Consider the following 21040-nt stretch of genomic DNA (forward strand, 5'->3'; position numbering starts at 1 on the left):
AATAACTACAACGAGACGACCGAATAATATACGACATTTTTTTAAAATTTTTTCCTCTCTCTAATAATAATAATAATAATAATAATAATAATAATAATAATAACATTAAAAATCCTATAACTAATTTTTCGTAAGGATTTTTTTCATGAATTAGTAAAAAAAAATAAAAAAATATTGTAATGTAGACAAGGGTAATAAAATAAATAACTTCGAAAAAGTAAAATAATAAAGCATATCTCCGGCTAGGCGCACCCAATTCAGTAACTGCATGAGTAATTTTTTTACAATGCTACAGTTAATTGGAGAACTCAATTTTGCGTCCTTCATATCACTAATAATGAAATTAAATAAATAAATAAATAAATAAAAACAACTATTTACTTATAAAACTAACGTTACAATCACCGAGTTTTAATTAATCATCGATCGAATTATTATTTTTAATAACAAAATTAAAAAGTTTCGTTACATATCTTGCAAATAATTATGCGTAGATAATAATAATAATTGGGTTAATATTATTATTTAATTTAACGCAATACAAATTTCATGTATGTGTTATTAACGAATCGACTGTTGTTTTTTATCTTTTTTTTAAAAAAAAAAAAATAATAATAATAATTTTTTTTTTTATTATGAAATAAATAATTGATGATAAATATATAAAAAAAAAAAAAAAAGTTTTACTTAATATTGTGTACATAATAGCCAGTTTTATTGCTATGGGTCATCCACAATGAAAAACATTTGAAACAACAATTACATAACTGTAAGAATTCTTAGTTGTTTTCATTTGTTAAATTTATTTGTAATGTCATAAGAAAAAATATATGGCGTACGTTACAGTTACAAAGAAGAAAAAAAAGTATTAAAAATAACTCGATTATAAAAATAAATCAAGACTGACAGCATTTAATCACTTTCCCCAACACAAAATATTTGGCAGGTTATGAAATAATTTGACATAAAGAAATCAGTTGGTTTGTATTCAAACAATAATTAAATTAAAAAAACTTGTTTTCAAACGAATTGAATGTAATTCAAAAACTAAAGTATCTCAAAAGTTTCAAGCAAAAACTTTTTCTAAGAGAATCCTTTATAGCACCCACATGAGTTCAAATAGTTTTTTGATTAAAGAAAAAAAAGGTGCATTTTATTACTTGTCAGAGACAAATTTATAAATCGAAAAGTAAAATTTTTCAAAATTTAAATAATTCATTTTAAAAATTTTAAGGCAATATCAAATTCTGATTTAAATCATAATGTAACAACTGCTTTAAAATTTTTTACTAAAGAATTAAAATTGCTAGAATGTAAAACCCATAGGTTTTTAAATATTCAAGAAACTTCAAACAATATTCGAATTAATTTTAAAATTTACCAATTTTTTACTTTACAATTTGGTAATGTGATAGAATCGCTAAACCCAATTCATTTTTTATAATTTTTCCTAATATCATTTACTTAAAATTTTGAATGTTACTTAAAAAAAAAAAAAAAAAATTTGTTCAGATCATTTTACATACTTCATCCTTTTAATACGATATATAAATTATAAACAATATGTTTACAAGTTTATATTAAACCTATCTCAGCAGTTATCGTTTATAGTTTAACATCTATACATAGACGTTGTAGATTGCATAATTTTTTTAATTAAGATGACATTACTTAACAATAAGATACCAAAAAAACATGCCATTTTATTAAATTGAAAACAAAAAAACAATATTTTAAATATCACAAACACATATGTTTGCATAAATACAGTTCTGACTCACTTGATTGAAATTCAAATCAAACCTATATGAAAAGCTCAAGGTCTGAGAAAACAGAAGTTAAGATTACAAATTGTCTTTATCAAGATAAAATTCTAATGTGTAACATAACCAAAAATTATTTTAATGTCATAACCAATAAAATATGGTTACGTTAAGGCCTAATAAATATTATTATATATAGATATAATAGTGTCATCTTACCTCATTAAAGGCCATTCTTCTTCAACTGATTGAAGTATCCACCTTGAACTTACAGCTGATAGGTTAACCCCGATTTTTATGATCCAAAAGCTTTTCAACACAACACAAACACTAGGCTTCAGCCCTTATTTAAATGTTTTTAATTTTAACGCACTATCTAGAGAAAGGCATTGTGTTTTTTTTTCTTTCTTTTTTCTCTTTTCTAATAATCCACGCTTAAATTAGGGTTTTAAAAACCGATTCAGACACGAACGTAAAAAAATTCTTTTACTTACGTTAACACCTCAAACAGCATTCCTCAGGTGGATATTTTAGAATTTTATGCAAACAATTCAACCAGTTTAGAATGCGTAAAGCAAATTTCTAAATATTTTAATCATGCCTGCAAATATTTTACTTTTTTATTTACTGTATTAGTGTTGCATACACATATAAATTTTACATTTTTTTTCCCGTTTTATCGGTCAGAAATACGGAATAATTGTACCGTCATGCCGCCATTTTGAATTAAACTCCGCAGAGCCTCATAACAGTAACGATGCAACATCCGCGTTTTTATGTATGGACTAACTTTTTATTAATTTTTTTTATTTTCGACATTTAAAATATATTTTTCAGTTTATTTAGTGTTATCTATCATTAGTTTATAAATTTTTTTAAAATAAACGATTCATAAAGACTGAAGCATTTTTTTATATTGGATATAAAATAAGAGCAATGCCTCCGTGATTTAAGATTTTCGTTATAAAATATAAAATATTCTCCGCTGGTTGTGCAATTTAAAATACCGTTTAAAAAATAAATTTTTTAATTATAAGACAAAACAATTAAACTAAATTATAACATTTAAAAAAAGTTTTTATATTTTACAAGTTTTTTACTAATCTATTTTGTTTTTTCACTCTAAGTTTCAAACGTTAAAAACGTCGTGATAGTTTAAAAAAATTCCACAAGGCGTTAAAAGAGCAGCACTTTTCATTCTTACATAAGTTAAAAGGAAAAAAAATTTTACATAAAACTTCAAATTTAAACTGTTTTAATAATAAAACGTTAAATTCGAATAAAACAATTTCATCAAAATTTAAAAAAAGAAAAAACGGGAGTATTTTTCTAAATGTAATGTGTTTTTAAAAGATAATTAAAAACGGTTAGTCAAGAGAGAGAGAGAGAGAGAGAGAAAAGTGGTCTTGGAGGCTTACGAAATAGAACAACAAATACAAACAGTTTAAAATTATTTGAAACTAAACAGGAAAACATTCATTTTTTCATCGGTTCAAAATTGTAAACACAGTGTTTTTATTCAATTGAGTGATAAAAAAAGTGTAGAAAATGTTTAAGTCTGGAGTCGTAAAATAAAAACAAAACTTATTATGAATTTTATCGAAATCGACAGTGTGAAGTCGTTATGACTTATATTTCCCGAAGGACGAGGATAATCGATTCCCGTTATTTGGATGATAGTGATGCTGAATACAAATTACGAGCAACAAGAAAAAGAAGCGATGGGAGGCTCAAAAAATACAGTTCCTGCGATGACCTCAGAGCTTGGTCCACTAATTATTGTATATTTAACGAATACCTATTGGACTTGATGTCAGATGGAGAGGTATCACGGTACTTTAAGGGAAAATTTAAAAAAAAAAAAATTTTTTTAATTTATTAATTTTATTTATTAATATTAAATTGATTATCGCGTTAGGCCAATGGTAAATCACCTGTTCATTTATACGGGAGGTACATTCCGGTACCAATTTTGTTTAAAGTATTGCAAGATAAAAATTTTGGACAAAATTTAAGAAGGCTCAATATTGGTTCTAATAGTATTGATGAAGGGGGAACTTTAAGAAAGCTCAATATTCGTCCTAATAATGTTGATGAAGGTGGTGGAACTTTAAGAAGGCTCAATGTTGGTCCTAATAATGTTGATGAAAGTGGTAAAACTTTAAGAAGGCGAAGTATTGATCCTAATAATATTGATGAAGGTGGTGGAACTTTAAGAAGGCTGAGTATTGATCCCAATAATATTGATCAAAGTGGAGCTTTAAGAAAACGCAATGCTGTACCTAATTCAATAGATGAAAAGGAAAATCTATGGAAAGCTCAATGCAAAAAATACATATTTGAAGTAATAACAACAACAACAAAAAACAAACTCTTGCGATTAAAATTATTATTGTTATGATTTAAAAAAATTTTTTTTTTTTTTTAGAAAAAATTTTTTGAATGTATTGCTCTTTTATGTAAAGCTGTTAGCAGACTTGAAAAAATCGATTACGTACTTTGCACAAACGAAGATAATGATAATATTGAAAATTTAAAAATCCGAACGGTTTGTCGTTATGCGAAATCAGGAAATAGTTTTGATATTACCGAATCACGTTCGACAGTAAATACACAAATTTGTTCGAGTCTTACGAAAATTGAAGAATTAGATAAAAGCACCGAACTCGTTAATAAAATAACTAACTTAAGGTTAAAATTGGATGACATTCAATTGAAACGTGATAAAATCAATCAGCAAATAAGAATTCAAATGATGATGTTGAATCAATGTAATTCGAGACCTCAGGTTACGCAGCTTTACAATAGAAAAGATCAGGAAACGTTAAAAAGATTGCAAAAACAAAAAGAAAAAATTATATCTGAAAAAGGAAGATTGTTGTTCGCATTGACAAATGCCATTATTCATCTAAATAAAAAAAAAAAATTAGATTCTTCTAAATCGAAAACTTCAATTAAAAATAATTCTAAATCAAGTTCGAAAGTTGAAAGTATTAAAAACGTGAATTGCGATTGCGGATGGCGAAGGACAAGTTGTGTCGAATCATCTTCAGCAAATTCATTAGATGAATCATTTAATTGTGATACTTATAATAATAATAGTAATAATAATAATAATAATAATAATAATAATAATAATAATACAATCAATGAAAGTTTCGTATCCGACAATGGTAATGGTAGATTAGGACCACGTTACGAAGACAATCCAAATTCAAACCGGGGTATTTTTTTTATTTTATTTTATTTTTTTTTTTTAATAAAAAATTGAAAATTTTTTGTTTAATTTACTTAAAAATTTTTTTTTTTTTTTTTTTTTTCAGGGAGTTATCAAGACGAAATGCAAAATTCCGAAAATTTAAAACCAGTAAGAGATTCAAAAAATTATAATTGGAATGAATCGAATAATTTAAATAATAGTAATAATAATAGTAATAATAATTATAATAATTATAATAATACAACAAATTCAAAAAATCAAAATAGAAAATCATCTGTAGAATTGAAAAGCTATGGAAAAAATAATTGTGGAAAATCACAAACCGTACAAAAATTAAGATTTGTTTGCCCCCCGAAAAAAACTGAAAAAAAAGAATTAATCGAATTATATGAAAACAAGCAAAACGTTTACAATTTAGATGATCAACAAAACAGTTCAAAAAATATAGAAAATCAATTACGTCAAAACACAACCGAGAGACCTTCTACGTCACCGGGTGACGGTCCATCTAAAACGGTACCGGAACGTAAAATAAAATCGGAAACGACGATGGAAGAAATTGAAAAAGCATTGAGAAATTATGAAACACGATTAAAGTGCCTCGATTCGTTAGAACCCAAAGTTAGGAAATTAAAAAAAAAATTAATTGAAAATAATATTAAAGAAAAAGAATGGGAAAGGGAAAAATTAAAAAATAGAATGACGAGAGAAGTTGAAAAAGAAAAATCCAATCGTCAAATGTCTGAATTATGTTCGGAAAATTGGACGTTAAAAAAACAAATGATTACTTTAAAATCAAAATTCGCTGCACAAATGAAAAAAATGGAAGGTTTTAAAAACAAACAACAAAAATTAATTGAAAACGATGTTGAAAAAGAAGAATTGAAAAAAGAATTGATGCGTTATCGTCAAAATTTGGACGAACAAAGGAAATGCATAAAAATGTTACAAAACGTCGTGGAAGATCAAAAAACTGAAATTCAAAAATTATTGGGCCTCATAAATAATTTGACATCGGTAAGTTATCATTAAAATAATTATCAAACCCATCAATCAATCAATCAATCAATATCTCATTAATAAATTATTAATACATAAATATATATATATATATTTAATATATTAAAAATATAATATGCGCACGAGGGGGAGGGTGACATATGCGATCGTAATAAAAAATAAAATTTATTTTGCCATTTTGCATAAATTTTTTTTTCCTTTGTGGTGGGGGGTAGGGGGTAGGAGAAGGGAGTTTTCCCACACACACAAAAAAAATAGTTTTTACCCCATTTTAATAAATTTTATATTTATAAAACATCTGTCAAAGATATTTTTAAAAAAAAAAAATTTCTTTTCTCTTTTTTCTCTTTTTTTCTAACTTTAACTAGTTATCCATTGTTTACTTTTGGACAAAGCAAACATTTTAATTTTAAAATCGTTAACTTCGTTAAAGTTTTCTTTAATTAAATATTGAAAAATTTAATTTTTTCCTTTTATTATTTTTCCTTTGATTTATTAATAATAATAATAATACCTTTTTTTAATAATTATTTATATCATCATTTGATGAATTTGGTAGTAACGATTTTTTTCTCGTTACGACGATATAAAAATCTTTCGATAGAAAATTCTATTTTTAAATGAAAGATGGCGCGAGACTTTTTTTTTATAAATATAAAGTTTTTTTTTTGGAAAAAAAAATAAAAAGAGGTTTATATTCGAAGATAAGACATTAATCTTATTTATTATTATAATTATTATTTTTTACTTTACCATGGTAATTTTTTTCCAAATATTTTTTCAGCATCTTATTCAGTTTTCATCTCAATTAAAAAAAAAAAAAATGGATGTCGAATAAAAAAAAACTTTTTGAAAAACTTGAATTTTTCTTTTTCTTTTTACGATCTTAAAATTTTTCTTATCATTGTTTGTTTTATACTGATTATCATTATGATTATTATTATTATTATTATTTTGATGTTTTTATACCATATAAAAATTTTGGAGTTTTTTCAAGTTTTAACAAAAAAAAAAAAAAAGGGATTTTACGTAAGGTTTCATTCGTCCATCATTTTATCACCGTGGGCTATAACAATTTTGAAATTCTTGCAATTTTTTTTTTTTTACGTTTTTATCATTATTATTATTATTTACATTTTCTATTTATTTAATAGATAAAGGAGAAATATCAAAATGAAAGATTTGATTTCAATATTTATTTTATTTTATTTTTTTTAAATGATGAATGAGAGAGAAAATTAAAGTTTTTAATTTAAAACTGTCTAGATTTAAAACTAATAATAATAATAATAATAATTGAGATAAAACCCCGTATAATACGGTCGTCGTCTCCTTAGAAAATAATAATAATTATAATAATAATTAAAAGTTACGTTAATTAAAATTTAGAACTGTAATAATAATATAATTGTGTAAATTTAACAATTAAACACGTTTTTGAATTTATAATATATATATAAATATTTTTTTTAATTTAAAAAAAGTTAAAAAGAAAAACATACCAGTTGGGTTTTTTTTTTTTTTTCCAAACATTTATCAAAAAACGTCATACGCTAAAGTAAAGTGCTTACGAAAAAGTAAAAAAAAAAAAAAAAAAAAAAAAGAACTCAAGTCTCTAGGATGTATCAAGAGCTCTTAAAATAAAAATAAGTAGCAATAAATGCCAACAGCGGAACGTTTTACAACGTCACTTAACACAACTCTTTTCCCTAAAAATAAAACGTTAAAAACGGTAAAAAGAAAGAAAAAAAGGTTCGGGTCATGGTAGTAGGAAAAAAAAAAAAAAAGGAGAGTTGAAATTTCCTTTCCAACACATAAATTTTTTTACTCTTTAAGCAATTTCAACTGACAGAATTTAGACAAGAGCAAACCTTTATGTCTAATATTTCACTTATTTAAAAAAAAAAAGAAAAGAAAAATTTATATATGTACCAATGGACCGTATAATAATAAATAATTATTTCAATTTTTTTTTTTTTTTTGTAGCAGCAACAGCAAAAAAGAGAATCGACTAACGCGTTTCCAAATAGAAACATACAAAGAAGTAGATCTTATAGTCCGGATGCAATAAAAATGTATAGTAGACCTTGTAGGGAAAACGTTTTAAATAACATGATAAGCGCATCGTCGGAAGATGATGACAATTGGGAATATAAAAACAATAACATTATAAATAGTAAAAGAGAACAACAAATACACCAACTACAGCAGCAACAACAACAACAGCAACAAGAAAGATTGAAAAGATGTTGTACGCCACAGGCGAATAAAAGAAGAGGATGGTATGCCGGTTAGGATTATCCTGTCTGTAAATATAATCAAATTATTTTTTTAATCGAAATCCTTTTTTTTTTTTTTTTTTCTCTCTTAATTTTATCACTCTTATTATTATTATTATTATTACTACCAACTCGTAATTATTATTATTATCATTATCATCTTATTCTCTTCTAGAAAAAAAAAAGAGTTAAAACAAACGAAAAAAAAAAAAGAAAGAAAAAAAAATGAAATACATTTTTACAAACTATAAAATCCACGTATATAAATTTAAAAAAAAATTAACAACTTTATTAATTAATTAATTTATTTATTAATTATTCCGACATTAGAAAATTTATTTATTACTTCCTATAAAAAAAAAAAAATTAAAATTAAAATTAAAATAATAATAATGATAATAATTTAATTTTTTTTAATTAACTTCAAATTAATAACTCGTATTAGAAACACGTATTTTAGGAAAATTGTTCAAATCATTTTTGTAACTTAAAACTACTAACGTAACGCATTATTATTATTATTATTATTATTATTAAATTGAAGGATAATTTCCTATGACTAAAATTATTACCGTAATAAATTTATATATATTTATATATCGATAAAAACTTATTTTTAAAATCACATTACGCAGATTTCACGTTTAACAATAATTCAATTAAGGAAAAAGAAAATTTTTTTTTCCCCGTTCCCCCTTCTCTCTCCCTCCATCCCTCTCTCCCCCGTCTGAAAAAGTCAAAAAGAAAACGTAAGTTTATTGATAAACTATTAATTGATAAAAATTTTTTTTTTACTGCCGTTACGCGAAAATATATAAAGATAATAATAATAGTAGTATACAATATAATTATGTAAAGTTCTTAAAATTGGTAATTTTAAATTAGGGAAAAGAGTAAGAGGGGGAAAGGGAGGGGGCGAGGCGGTTGCGGAAAAATAAAAGGAAGGGGAAATAAGAGATTAAGAGGGAAGGGGAGGGATAGAAGGAAAATAGATAGTAAAACAAGATATAGGTAATACATGAGGAAAAAAAGAAGATATAAATAGGTTTTTATTTAAATAAGAGTAGGGAAAAGCTTTTTAAAACTATTTCTTCATGCATCATCTCACACCTGAGCTTTGTCAAAGGTAACTTTGACTTAAATTGAGTTTCCGGTTTCTTTTTTTTTTGTAACTTAAAAACTTTCTTTAATAACCATAAAATAAATAATTAATTAAAAAGAAAAAAAAGATTGATAAAAGGTCACCATTTTTTTTTTAAAAATCAAACATTTAAAACTTCTAAATTTTATGTATTTTAACTTTATATTTATTTAAGGTTGTATTTAAAAAATAAATAAAAGTTTTTTTTTTTTTTTTTTTTTTTAAATCAAATTTAAAATTTATCTTATGTTAATAAAATAACTATAAAACAACGAATTTTCAGCTTTTAATAATAATAATAATATTAAACATACTTAATAAAATTGTGCGCAGGCCAACAAAAAAAAAAAAAATTTTTTTTATTTGTTATTTTTTATTATTTTTTTTTCTATTTTTTATTTTTTATTTATTTATGTAAAAAAAACAAAACAACTAAAACTTATTTTTTATTTTTATACAAAATAAAAAAAAATTAAATAAATAAATAAAATAAAATAAATAAATAAATAAATAAATTGATCGATTAACTAAAATTTTTACTAATTAAAAAAAAAAAAATGAAAAAAATTACGTAAGGCTTACGTAATTAATAATAAAAAAAACAATTATTTATTTATTATTATTATTATTTTAATTAATCTCCTTTTTAAAAAAAAAAAATAAACAAAACTTACTTTTTTATTATTATTATGATTATGATTATGGTTAGGATGATAATTATGATGATGATTATTATTATTTTCAACTATTATTTATATCACTTTCTAATAGGTTGACGATATTTTCTTTGGAAAATTTTTGATCCTCTTTAATGGCCGTTAACATGTTTTTAAGTTCTTCGTTTGCCGTCAACAATTCGTCAATTTTACACTGCAAACCTTCGATTTCTTTATTATGTATACCGGAAATAAATGATAATTTTTCTTCGTGTTTTGATTGTATTGCATCTAAATCCGTATTGCTTTTTATAACGAGATCTTGTAACATTTTCTTATGATAGTTTTCAACTTCTTTTAGTTTTTCTAAAAACAACGTAGTCAATTCTTCTTTTTCCGTTATGAAACGAGCTTTCATTTCTGCTATTTCAGCTTTGTATTTTTCTTCTATTTTAATTATTTTATCCTGTGATTCCATCATATATACATACATACATATATATATGTATATGTATATGTTTACGTAAATATATTTTTATTTTAATTACATCTTTTTTTCTTTTTTTTTTTTTTTAAATCAAAAGTATAAATACATATTTATATATACATTGTAACGAATTTTTTTTTTTTTTTTTTTTGTTTATTTTTATAAAGAAGGCATTCTACGACTATATTCTACATTCATACGAGCACACGTCTTCTGCTTTATTTACGTGTTTTTTTTATACACACACACAGCCATTCGTCGTTTACATACGTATAATATTTACGTTTGTTTATATAAATAATAATAATTTTTTTTTTATTTGTTTTTATAATTAATAATGTTAAAAAAAAACCAGAGGGAGAAAGAGTGAGAGAGAGAGAGAGAAATGTATGTGATTGTTACGGAAAAGGTTTAAGGCTATATTTTTTAGGGTTAATAAAAATGATAAAGTTTTTACACACAAAATTTACTATGTAAAATCATTGTGTATTTCTTTCAAGTGGAAATCCGGCACCACGAAAACTTCATTTCCGTTTTTGTTTAACCTTATAAATAGAATGATGAAAAAAGGAGGAAAATAAAAGAAAAAAAAATGTTTGTTTTTTTTCGAGGAGGAGGGGTGAAGGAAGGAGGAAAAGGTTAAAACTGGCGGTTTTAAAAAAAAAAATTTAATTTTTATTTTGAATCTGATTTACAACGTTTTGTTTCTTTTTATTTGAAATGAATATTCGATTGATTGAATATTTGATGCAATTCGTAGTAATAATTTAAAAACAAAAAAGGGAATTTTCCAAACGAGTCACACGTCGAAAAAAAAAAAAAAGAAAAAAAGAAAGAAAAAAAAATTTTTTTTTATCATTTTATTACAACGCAGGAAATTAGAATTCTTAGAAAAGTTTTAAATGAAAAATCCACTTGAAAACTGAAAGCTAGCTAGGTAGCTAGCTCATTATGCACATCGACAGAGGCTTTTAAAAATCTTAATCATTATTTACCAAACTCCTTCAACTCTTCCAATTACCTTCTTTTCTTAAACCAAAAAAAAAAAAATTTTATTTTATTTTTTTATTTGAATTCATCCACCTCTCAAAATGAATAAAAAATCGACTAACTTTTTTTTTTTTTTTTAAAAAAAGTAAAATGATAAAAACAAAAAGAGTGAAAGAAAAAAAAGAGAAAGTTATAGTTTTTGTAAATATAAAAAAGAAAAAGATAGAAATTTTTTTTTTTTTTTTTTTTTAAGATCTGGCACGTGAGGGAATGAAACTTTTCATTGAACATTAAAAATGATGGTATTTTCAAGAGGGAAAATTTTTAGTATAAACTGGCAATAAAAAATGGGCCGTAAAGTCAACTTTTTCCTTTTTTTTTAAAGTTTTAAACGAACGTAAAAAAAGCTTTTTAAAAGGTAAACAATTTTACAGGTTAAAGAAAATTTTTTTTTTTTTTTTTTACGAGAATAAGCTATATAAGAAGTTTATATAATAAAAAAAAAATTTTTTTTCTTTTGATGTCGTGTACAATGTAACCGCCGCTTCTTTTCTTTTTATCGTAAAAAAAAAATTTTCTCCCCCCCCTCATAATTTTTTTATTTATATTTTCGACCGTTAATAAACGTAAATTTTCTATTGAATTTTTTAAAATCATCATCATCATCACGATAATTTACCCCCCCCCTCTCCCCGCTCTACGAGGAAATAAACTTTGTTATAAATAATTTTAAAAACAACAAAATAACACATTTAAAAACAAAGGTTTAAAATAAACCGGAAGTTATAAAACGCGGGTAAAACTCCGTTGAGCGAAAAAATTTTATATGTTTTTAACCAGTTAACGATTTACATTGATGGAATAAAGAGTGAGTGATGAAATTTTTTTTAGAAGATACATCCGTACGTTTGATTCAACACCGGTAAGTAATTCATTTTATAATTTTTATTTTTAATTGTGGCAAATATTTTGATCTTATGTACATTGTATATTGACAAATATTTCTTTTGCTGATTATAAATAGTTAAATGATTTATTTAATTGCTTGCAAAAAAATTATGATAGTAAAACTCTTGACCTTGACAATGAAATTTCTAGAATATTGCTCTTGATTGATTTTGGATGCATAGATTGTTTTCTGTTTTAATTTTTATTACGTGATAGTACAGTGCAAAATGCACAAATAAAAATTTTATGTGGCATTTGAAATAGTGAGTTTTAAGTTTATTTCTCAGAAATAGTAATAGAAAAGTTATTAATTATGGTAATAAGATGAAAACAATACATAGAAACAACCAGAACAACTTTTTGTTGTTGTATTGTCAATGTGTGACAGCTTAACCAGGATATAATTTTTTACATTTTAAAAACTTGGTTACCTTCTGCAGAAGATACGTATTACCAAAGGTTAATTAAAGGCATAACTCACTCTTACCCATCCGAATAAGGTACGCTCGGAAAGAATTAAAAAAAATTAATGTGATACCCTTTTGCTCGTTCGCCAAAAATTGTGTTGTTAGGTTAGTGGAACTATACCACAAAGCATTTATAGTGTGGCCAATTTTCAAAGCATTTTTATTCCTGTGGGAACGGAATGGATGGATACCTGAAATAAATGTTTAAAAACTTTTCAAAAAAAAAAAAAGTAATAAATAACGTTGAAAAATGAACGTAAATAAATAGATTCGTTACGCGTACATTAATTAATAATAAAAAAATGATGACGTCATTTTGCACGTCGTCAAAATAAATAAATTTATTGACGCGATTCAAGGTCAATCATTCAAGGTACGCGAACAATAAAAATAAAAAATAAAAATTTTGTCGACATCCGGATGTTCGTTAAAGTCAGGTTTAGGTCGATTTATATAATTCTTACAATATCGATAAAATTAATTACAAAAAAAATTTTTATTTGAGAAACAAAAAAAAAAAAATAATAATAATAATAATTTCAAATCGTAAAAGAGGGAGGGAAAGAAAAAAACATTAATAATAATAATAATAAAGATAAGATTTTTAAATGAGAATATTATAGAGTTATCGATTTATTTTTCAATTATTATTATGAAATCAATTTATTGATTATTATTATTATTATTTGTGTTTTATTGTTTTTTTTTAAAATAAAGGAAAGAAAAGTTTTTTGTTTTGTGTTTTATACAAAAAAAAAAATCTTTATTTTTGACTTATGGATTGTGAATAGATAAATTTATTTTGTAAAAAGGGACATTTTGTTTTTTTATAAATCCAGTTTTATTTTTGTGTGTGCGTGTGTGCGTGTTTGTGTGTTTGTTTAAATCCTCTCAACTCAAATTGTGTTTACTTAGTTGTATTATTTGGGGGTTAAATTGGTTCGAGGGCAATTTATTCAAAGTTTTTTTGGATCAATCTTGAAACAAAAGAAATTTTTTCGGAAGGCTTATCATTAAATATGTCAATTTTTGTGTGTCTTAAAACAGACACACTTTTTCAAGACAGTTCATTTTTCCTTTTTTGCTATATTATTTTATCCTTTTTCTTTCTTTCTTTCTCTCTTTCTTTTTTTAGCCGGTGGATTAACAAAAAAAAATTTTTTTTTTTCTTTTTTTTTATTCGACAACGTTTTTACACATGTTTTACATTTAAGTTATTCCCACGTTGTTGTTTTACATCCAAAAAAAAAAAAAAATTTTTTTTTTTTTAATTGATTCTAGATAATTAGTAGTAATACGAATCCGAAAGAAAAGGATGTTTTGTAATCGTTAAGGAGGAGGTGAGGAGGAGAAAAGAAAAAAAAATAAAAAGAAACTATTTTATTACGGTTTTTAATTACTATCAAATACCAAATTACATTTTAATTATTTTTTCTTACGAAAAATTTGTAAATTAATACGACTCATTTTCTTTCTGGAATTTTCTACGCACGGGTGTTTTTATACCTACACTACGACCTATTTTTTTTTTTTTTTATTATTTAAAAATCTCATATTTTTTAAAACAAAGAAAAATTTTAAATTTTAAATTATTATTATTATTATTATTATTATTATTATTATTATTATTAAAATGAAAAAAAAAAACAAATTCGTAATGATAATGATAATGATAATGATAAAGATTTTATTTTAAAAAGAAGAAGGAAAAAAAATTTTTTTTTTTTCGTAAATTACGAGGAACTGAGGAAAGTAATGCGCATTTGAATTTCTTTTAAAAAAAATAAAAAAATTTTCTTTGTGATAAGCTTTGACCTTTCGTACTGTTTTTCAAAAAAAGGGAAAAATCTTGACGTTTCAAATTCATCTTGGAAAGAAAAAGAAAGAAAAAGAAAAAAGATAATCGTCATCGTCATCATCATCATCATCGTCATTTTAACTCTTTTCTTCCGTCCTTTGTGTTTTTTATAATAACTAAAGAAAATTTTTTCGGTTGTTGACAAAAGTTATTTTTTTATTAAATAATAATAATAATAATACGAATTCGTCGAGGTGTGTTAGTATACGAGTTCGATCAGCCAATCAGAATTTTAATTATTATTTAATTTTTGATTATAAACAATTAAATTTGTTACTCTTTCCTATTTCCTCTTAAACATTTTTTTTCCCAACGAAACATTTAAACAAAAATAAGTTGGAGACACTCCAAATCCCACATGTACACTTTAATGTCACTCGCTCTTTTTATTATTATTATTATTTATTGTCTTGATGACACGATCAATTTGCGTGTAAAAACAAAACAAATTCCTACCTTTTACCTTTCTAAACATACATACAACAATACAAAAAAAAAAAAAAACGCAGTTAAAAGAATGAGGAGTTTAGCCCAAAAAAAAAAAATTTTCGATTATCGTAGAAGCCACGTTAAAAAAATTTAAACGTAATCTAATGACACTTTAAACCAAAAAAAAATCGTAGTAGAGATAAACGTTCGACATTTTCTTACTCTCAAAAAAAAAAAAAAATCGGATAGTAACCTGGAAAAAATGTTTAAAAATTTTTAAAAAATACGTGAAATTTCATCATCGTCGTTTAATATTGATAATAATTATAATAAAAATAATAATAATAATAATACCTAAAAATAATTATCGATAAAATTTATTTAAAAAAAAAAATTTTTTAATTATTTTTTGGAATAAAAAAAAAGGAAAATGATGAAATGAAATAGAAAGTAAACGATTATAATTAATTAAAAAGGGCCTAAATGAATGATTTAAAAAAGAGAGAGAGAGTGTGAGAAAGAGAGAGAGGGAAATAAAGGTAGAAAAGTTTTTCTTTTTTTTTTTAAGTTAGTTTTACAAATTTTTGATAATCAGGATTATACTTTTTAATATAAAAATAATGAGAATAAAAGATGGAAAAGAAAAAGAAAAGAAAAAACAATTATATTCTCTTTTTTTTCTTATTCATTTCAATAAGAAAATAATAATAATAATAATAATAATAATAATAATAATAATAATAATCTGTTAAAAAGATAACAATAAATTAAAAAGAAATAAAAGAAGGTAAAAAAAAAAAAAATTGAAACAATTTTTACAAAAAAAAAAAGGAGTATAAAAGAATAAAAATCAAAAAGAAGAAAATAATTTTTTTTTTTTGAAATAAAAAAGCTTTAATAAGTAAAAAAATATACAAAAAGAAAAAGAAGAAGAAGAAGAAGAGGAAGAAGTGGAAGAAAAAAAAAGCTCATTAAAATTCTAAAGAAAAAGGAGGAATGAGCTCTAAAAAATATCACCAAAATAATCCATTAAAAAGGTGAAAATAATAAATAAATAAGCACAAAAGAGAATAAATTACAAAAAAAAGAGAAAGAGAGAAAGAGTGAACGAACAAAACGGTAGGAAAGAAGAGAGAGAGAAAGAGATAGAAAATGAAAAAAAAAATTTTTAACAGAAATTTTTTTTTTATTTTGTGCGTGAAAAAGGGGAGGGAAATGCGATGATGTGAGAGTTTCAGTCGAAAAAGTCGAAAAAGGTATAAAAAATTTTTGAATGTTAAGGAAGAAGTAAAAAAAAGGTCAAAGGTCAAAGGTAAACTCGGAAAAATAATAATAATAATAATTAAAAACTTTACGGTACGGTACGGGAGGGAAAAAAAAATTTATGTGTAAAATTTGTTTTTCTGACCCGATTAATTAATTTAAAAAAAAAAAAAAAACCGTTACGTACGATAAATATATTATCTAATTCCACGAAAAAAAATAATATATATTAAACACAATAATGACAATGTTTAATAATTTTCGTCGTGTAAATAAAAAAAAAAAAAAAAAAAAAGTTTTAATAAATTTTATAATAATTATAAACAAGAATTGGATTGGAAATGGGCGTGACATGAAAGTAAGAAAATGGTTTTGGAAAAATAGTTTAGGGGCATAAGTTTTCGTCTGCAATAAAAATAAATGGAAAAAGTAGTAAAAATGTTATAAATCAAATCTTGAAATGAGGGATCGTCACGATAGTAAAGAAAGAAAACGAAAAAAGGGCATTCGAAAGAGAAAACGATGAAATGAAAATGAGGAGAAAGATCAAAAAAGAAAAACGAAAGAGGAAAAGATGAAAAACTTTTTCCAACGAAAAGAAGAAAAAAAAAATTATTGAGGTGAACTCTACGCACAACCCCCCCCCCGTTTCACACAAAACGTATTAAAATAATCCGAACAGAAGCAGACGACAAAAACAATTACGTCAAAATCAACGTAAAAATTTAACTGAAAAAAAAAGAAAAAAAAATTTTTTTTTTTTTTTAATTTTTCCGCGTAAAGATTGTGCGTGTTGTAAAGGGGAAGGAGGGAAGGGGGAGGGGGCTTGTGCGTGTACGTGGAAGTGATGCTGCGTGGAAAAGGGAAGGAGAAAAGGGAAAGGCGTGCGTGGAGATATGGAGCTTTTGAACCTAATAAAGATAAATTGTTGGGGAACAGCAATAAATTTTCCAAAATGGAAAACAGTGCTGCAGTGTAGGTTTTTGGGGGGTCCGTAAAAAAAAAAAAAAAAAAAAAAAAAAAAAAAAAAAATTTTTTTTTTTGTTGAAAAAAAATAAAAATATCGGGACAAAATTTTTTTTTTTTTTTAGAAGCATCAGGTAATAATTTATTCCCTTAACTCATCGAAACCAATAAAATTTAAAACGTTTTTTATTTATTTATTTATTTTTTATTAAAAAATTACTCTTTTATAAAATTTAATTTTAAATTTTATTTACGCCCCAAAGGGAATTAAATTTACCTCTTTTAAATTTTCCCCTTTCCTCTCCCCGCTATTCTTTTTCAACCCCCTCCCACTCCTAAAGTAATAATTTTATTATGGCGAACCGTACGAAAAATAAAAAATCGGTCAACGTTACAAAATATTTAAAAAAAAAACGAATGAAACGAACTAGGTTTTTGGGAAGGGAGTTGTTAGGGGGGGGGTGAGAGGGAATGTGCCAAAAACTATTTTTCGAATTCGTAGAAGAAATAAAGGAAAGCAAAAAAAATTGACGTTGGAAAATTTTTTCATTGATAATATATTAGGAGATAAAAAGGAAAAAATTTTAAAAAAAAAAATCATCATCATCATTATTATTTCGATCTTACTTCAATTTTTTTTTCTTTTTCTTCTTTTTCTTCTTTCCTTTTAGTTTTCTTTTCTTTTCTTCTCCTCCTCCAAATACAATTCATTCGCCAAATAAAAATCCACGTATTCACTTCAGAGAGTGGAAAACTTCGTTTTTTTTTTTTTTTCTTTTTTTATTTCGCTTAAAAAGCTTTGAACCTTAAAAATAAAATTTTGAGTTTTTTTTTCCTTTTTTCCTTTTTTTACGATTTTGAAAATGAGAAACTTCAATGAAAATTGGAAAATGGTAAAAAAAAAAACGAAAAAGGAAAAAAAGACTCCGGGGATTTTTTTTCCTCCTTTTGAAATTATGATTGTTATAAAAAACCATTTGCAAAATTTGTCTTTCGAATTTTAAAGCAAAAAAAAAACGTAATAATAATAATAATTATTATTATCATCATTCTTACTCTTTCTCTCCCCTTCCTCCCCCCGCCTCCCTCGTATTCATTATTTAAAATTCCATAAAAATAATATTAAAAAAAAAAAAAAAAACATAAAAATAATCGAAACATTTACTTAGAATGAAGCAAAACCGTTAAATTCAAGGTCTTTCGTAACGAAACTAGAAAGAGAGAGAGAGAAATAGACAGGTAGAGTGGGAGTATATGTTTTTCATGTTAATGTTAAAAAGAGATAGAAAAAATAACTATGAGGACGAAGAACGGTGAGGAAACAAAATCATGCATTTTAACTATTGAGTCATTTTAGTTGGTGCGTTTCGTGCGTGTGTGAATACCGAGTTTATTTATTAAAATGGAATACACGTTATGAAATAGATTTTTATTGTAAATATAAATTTCAGGTACGTTTTTGTTTATACCTGTTCATCCATTGATTTTTCGTTACGTAATTTTTTTTTTTTTAATAAATAAAATTTGAATATAAAATGATTCTTTAAAAAAAATAAATAATTCGAGTAATAAATAAAAAAAAACTTTTTTCTTAAATTGAGGTACGTATCGTACCGTTTTATAGGTTTTTTTTTCTTTTTCGATAATTACGTAAAATTATAAAATTTTAGTCTGCTTTAAACGAATATTTAACTTATTATTTCTATTTTATATTTTTATTATATATTATTATATTTTTATTTTCTGCTTTAAAAATATTTAAAAAAAAAAAAATGGCTGAGATCGAGATAAAAAAAAAAAAAAGAAGCAAAATCATGAGTTCAGGTTTCAAGTCATTGCCAGTCATTTTTTTTTCTTAAGGCACATACCTTAAATGTTATTCACTCGTGTATTGTTTTTAGTTTTTCTATTACTTTACTACCACTACGAACGTAAGAAATTCAAAAAGTAAAAATTTTTCCCTTTCAGTAACCAAAAATTTTTTTTTTTCTAATCAATCGATTGACTTAATCGATCGATCGATTGGTTTCCCTCCTTTTTTTAAAAAACGTCCTTTTTATTATCATTATCATTATTATTACATTCACCTTGGAAATTTATTGATTTTTTTTATATATAAAATTTCTTACGTAATATTTAAACGATGGCGGGTTTAAGTAATAAAAATTTTTTTTTTCGTAACAAACGAATTTTTTTTACGTAAAAATTAAGCTCGGGGCTTGTAGTTATTAAAAAGGCGAGGGGGAAAATTCAAAAATTATGAAAATCACCCCCCTTCTCCCCCCGGAATGGAAAAAAAATGATTTTTTTTTCATTTCAATCGATTTTTTTTTTTTTTAGAAAATGGACGATGCGTTCGAAACGAATGGGGGAAATTTAACGGAAATAAGTTTTTTTAAAACGTTACTCGAATGGTTGTTTCCGTTGGAATCAAATGATTCAACAGCAGAAGATATCGGTGATGATTGGTCAACGATATTATCATTTATTATGTTGATAAGATGTCGTAATGCAATCGGAAAAATATTAATGGACGACGAACCTTAAATGACCCTTAATATAATTTTGGCTTAATTTTAATTTTTTTTTATTGTGATTTTAAAATGTGATTAAACGCGTTTTACGCACCGCACGCACGTACGCGCACTCACATCATACGCATTTATAAAATTAAAACTAAAATTTTATTTTAACTCGACAAAAAAATAAAAAATTTTCATTTTTTTTTTTATATTTGTTTTTTATATTCTCGAATGCCTTTGGAAAAACAACAACAGGAAAAAAAAGAAAAAATGCATCGTCATTTTTCTTATTCTTTTGTTCTCTCTCTTTCTCTCTCTCTCTTTCCCCCATTCATTTTTTTTATATAATATAAATTCTTGTTTTATGTGACAGTTTAACATTGGTTTGTTAAATCGGCTGCAACAAAACAAAGAAGGAAAAAAAAGAAAATAATGTAAATTTTTTTTTTGTTTATATACCGCTTTTCCCATTATTTAGAATGTGCATTATTATTATTATTATTATTATTGTTGTTGTTATTATTATTAATCATTACCGTAGTTTTAGTTAGTTAAATAAGTTGTAAATTTTTTTTTCTTTTTTTTTCCTAACCGCTTCCTTTTTCCCACTGTGTCTTCCATTTTGTTTTTTTGTTGGGATGGTTTTTACATCTGAGGATTAGGAGAGGAGGGGAGAGGAGGGGGAAAAGAAAAAATAAAACAATAAAATATTATAAGATTTTGAGAAAAAATAATAATTTTTTTTGTTGATAGAAATAAAAATAAACGTGATTCTAGACATATTTATGCCACGTACTTTATTTTAAGAAAAAAAAAAAAATTAAAAACAATTAATTTTGTTTACATCAAGAAAAAAAAATGTGAATCAAAGGTTTTTGTTTTAAGTATATCATCATTATTATTATCATTTCCGGAAGTACTACGTGAAAAAAAATCTTAAAAAAATTTATACCCGTGAAAAATCCAAACAACATCGAATGAAAAAAAAAAAAAAAGTCTCTCATAAATTATTGTGAAAAACAACCGAGTTT

General features: G+C 24.4%; 4 protein-coding genes across 4 annotated transcripts; 3 read left to right on the plus strand and 1 right to left on the minus strand.

Moving 5' to 3' along the window:
* Positions 1-3311: 3311 nt before the first annotated feature.
* Phum_PHUM071390 (Spindle assembly checkpoint component MAD1, putative) lies at positions 3312-7232 on the plus strand (the record flags this gene model as incomplete). Its single annotated transcript, XM_002423541.1, has 6 exons — positions 3312-3329; positions 3376-3588; positions 3682-4107; positions 4192-4987; positions 5087-6000; positions 7158-7232. 6 exons carry the CDS (start codon positions 3312-3314, stop codon positions 7230-7232), a joined length of 2442 nt encoding a protein of 813 aa, XP_002423586.1.
* Positions 7233-7663: 431 nt separating this feature from the next.
* Positions 7664-8298, plus strand: Phum_PHUM071400 (uncharacterized protein; the record flags this gene model as incomplete). The annotated part of the gene is made up of 2 exons (XM_002423542.1): positions 7664-7735; positions 7993-8298. 2 exons carry the CDS (start codon positions 7664-7666, stop codon positions 8296-8298), a joined length of 378 nt encoding a protein of 125 aa, XP_002423587.1.
* Positions 8299-10164: 1866 nt separating this feature from the next.
* Positions 10165-10557, minus strand: Phum_PHUM071410 (uncharacterized protein; the record flags this gene model as incomplete). Its single annotated transcript, XM_002423543.1, has 1 exon — positions 10165-10557. The coding sequence occupies one exon, from the start codon at positions 10555-10557 to the stop codon at positions 10165-10167; it is 393 nt and encodes a 130-aa protein (XP_002423588.1).
* Positions 10558-18756: 8199 nt separating this feature from the next.
* Positions 18757-20034, plus strand: Phum_PHUM071420 (uncharacterized protein; the record flags this gene model as incomplete). Its single annotated transcript, XM_002423544.1, has 3 exons — positions 18757-18800; positions 18845-18938; positions 19828-20034. The coding sequence occupies 3 exons, from the start codon at positions 18757-18759 to the stop codon at positions 20032-20034; spliced, it is 345 nt and encodes a 114-aa protein (XP_002423589.1).
* Between the last annotated feature and the right edge of the window lie 1006 nt (positions 20035-21040).

The sequence above is a fragment of the Pediculus humanus genome, genomic scaffold (genome assembly GCF_000006295.1).
Source record: "Pediculus humanus corporis 1103172107423 genomic scaffold, whole genome shotgun sequence".
Classification (NCBI taxonomy): domain Eukaryota; kingdom Metazoa; phylum Arthropoda; class Insecta; order Psocodea; family Pediculidae; genus Pediculus; species Pediculus humanus.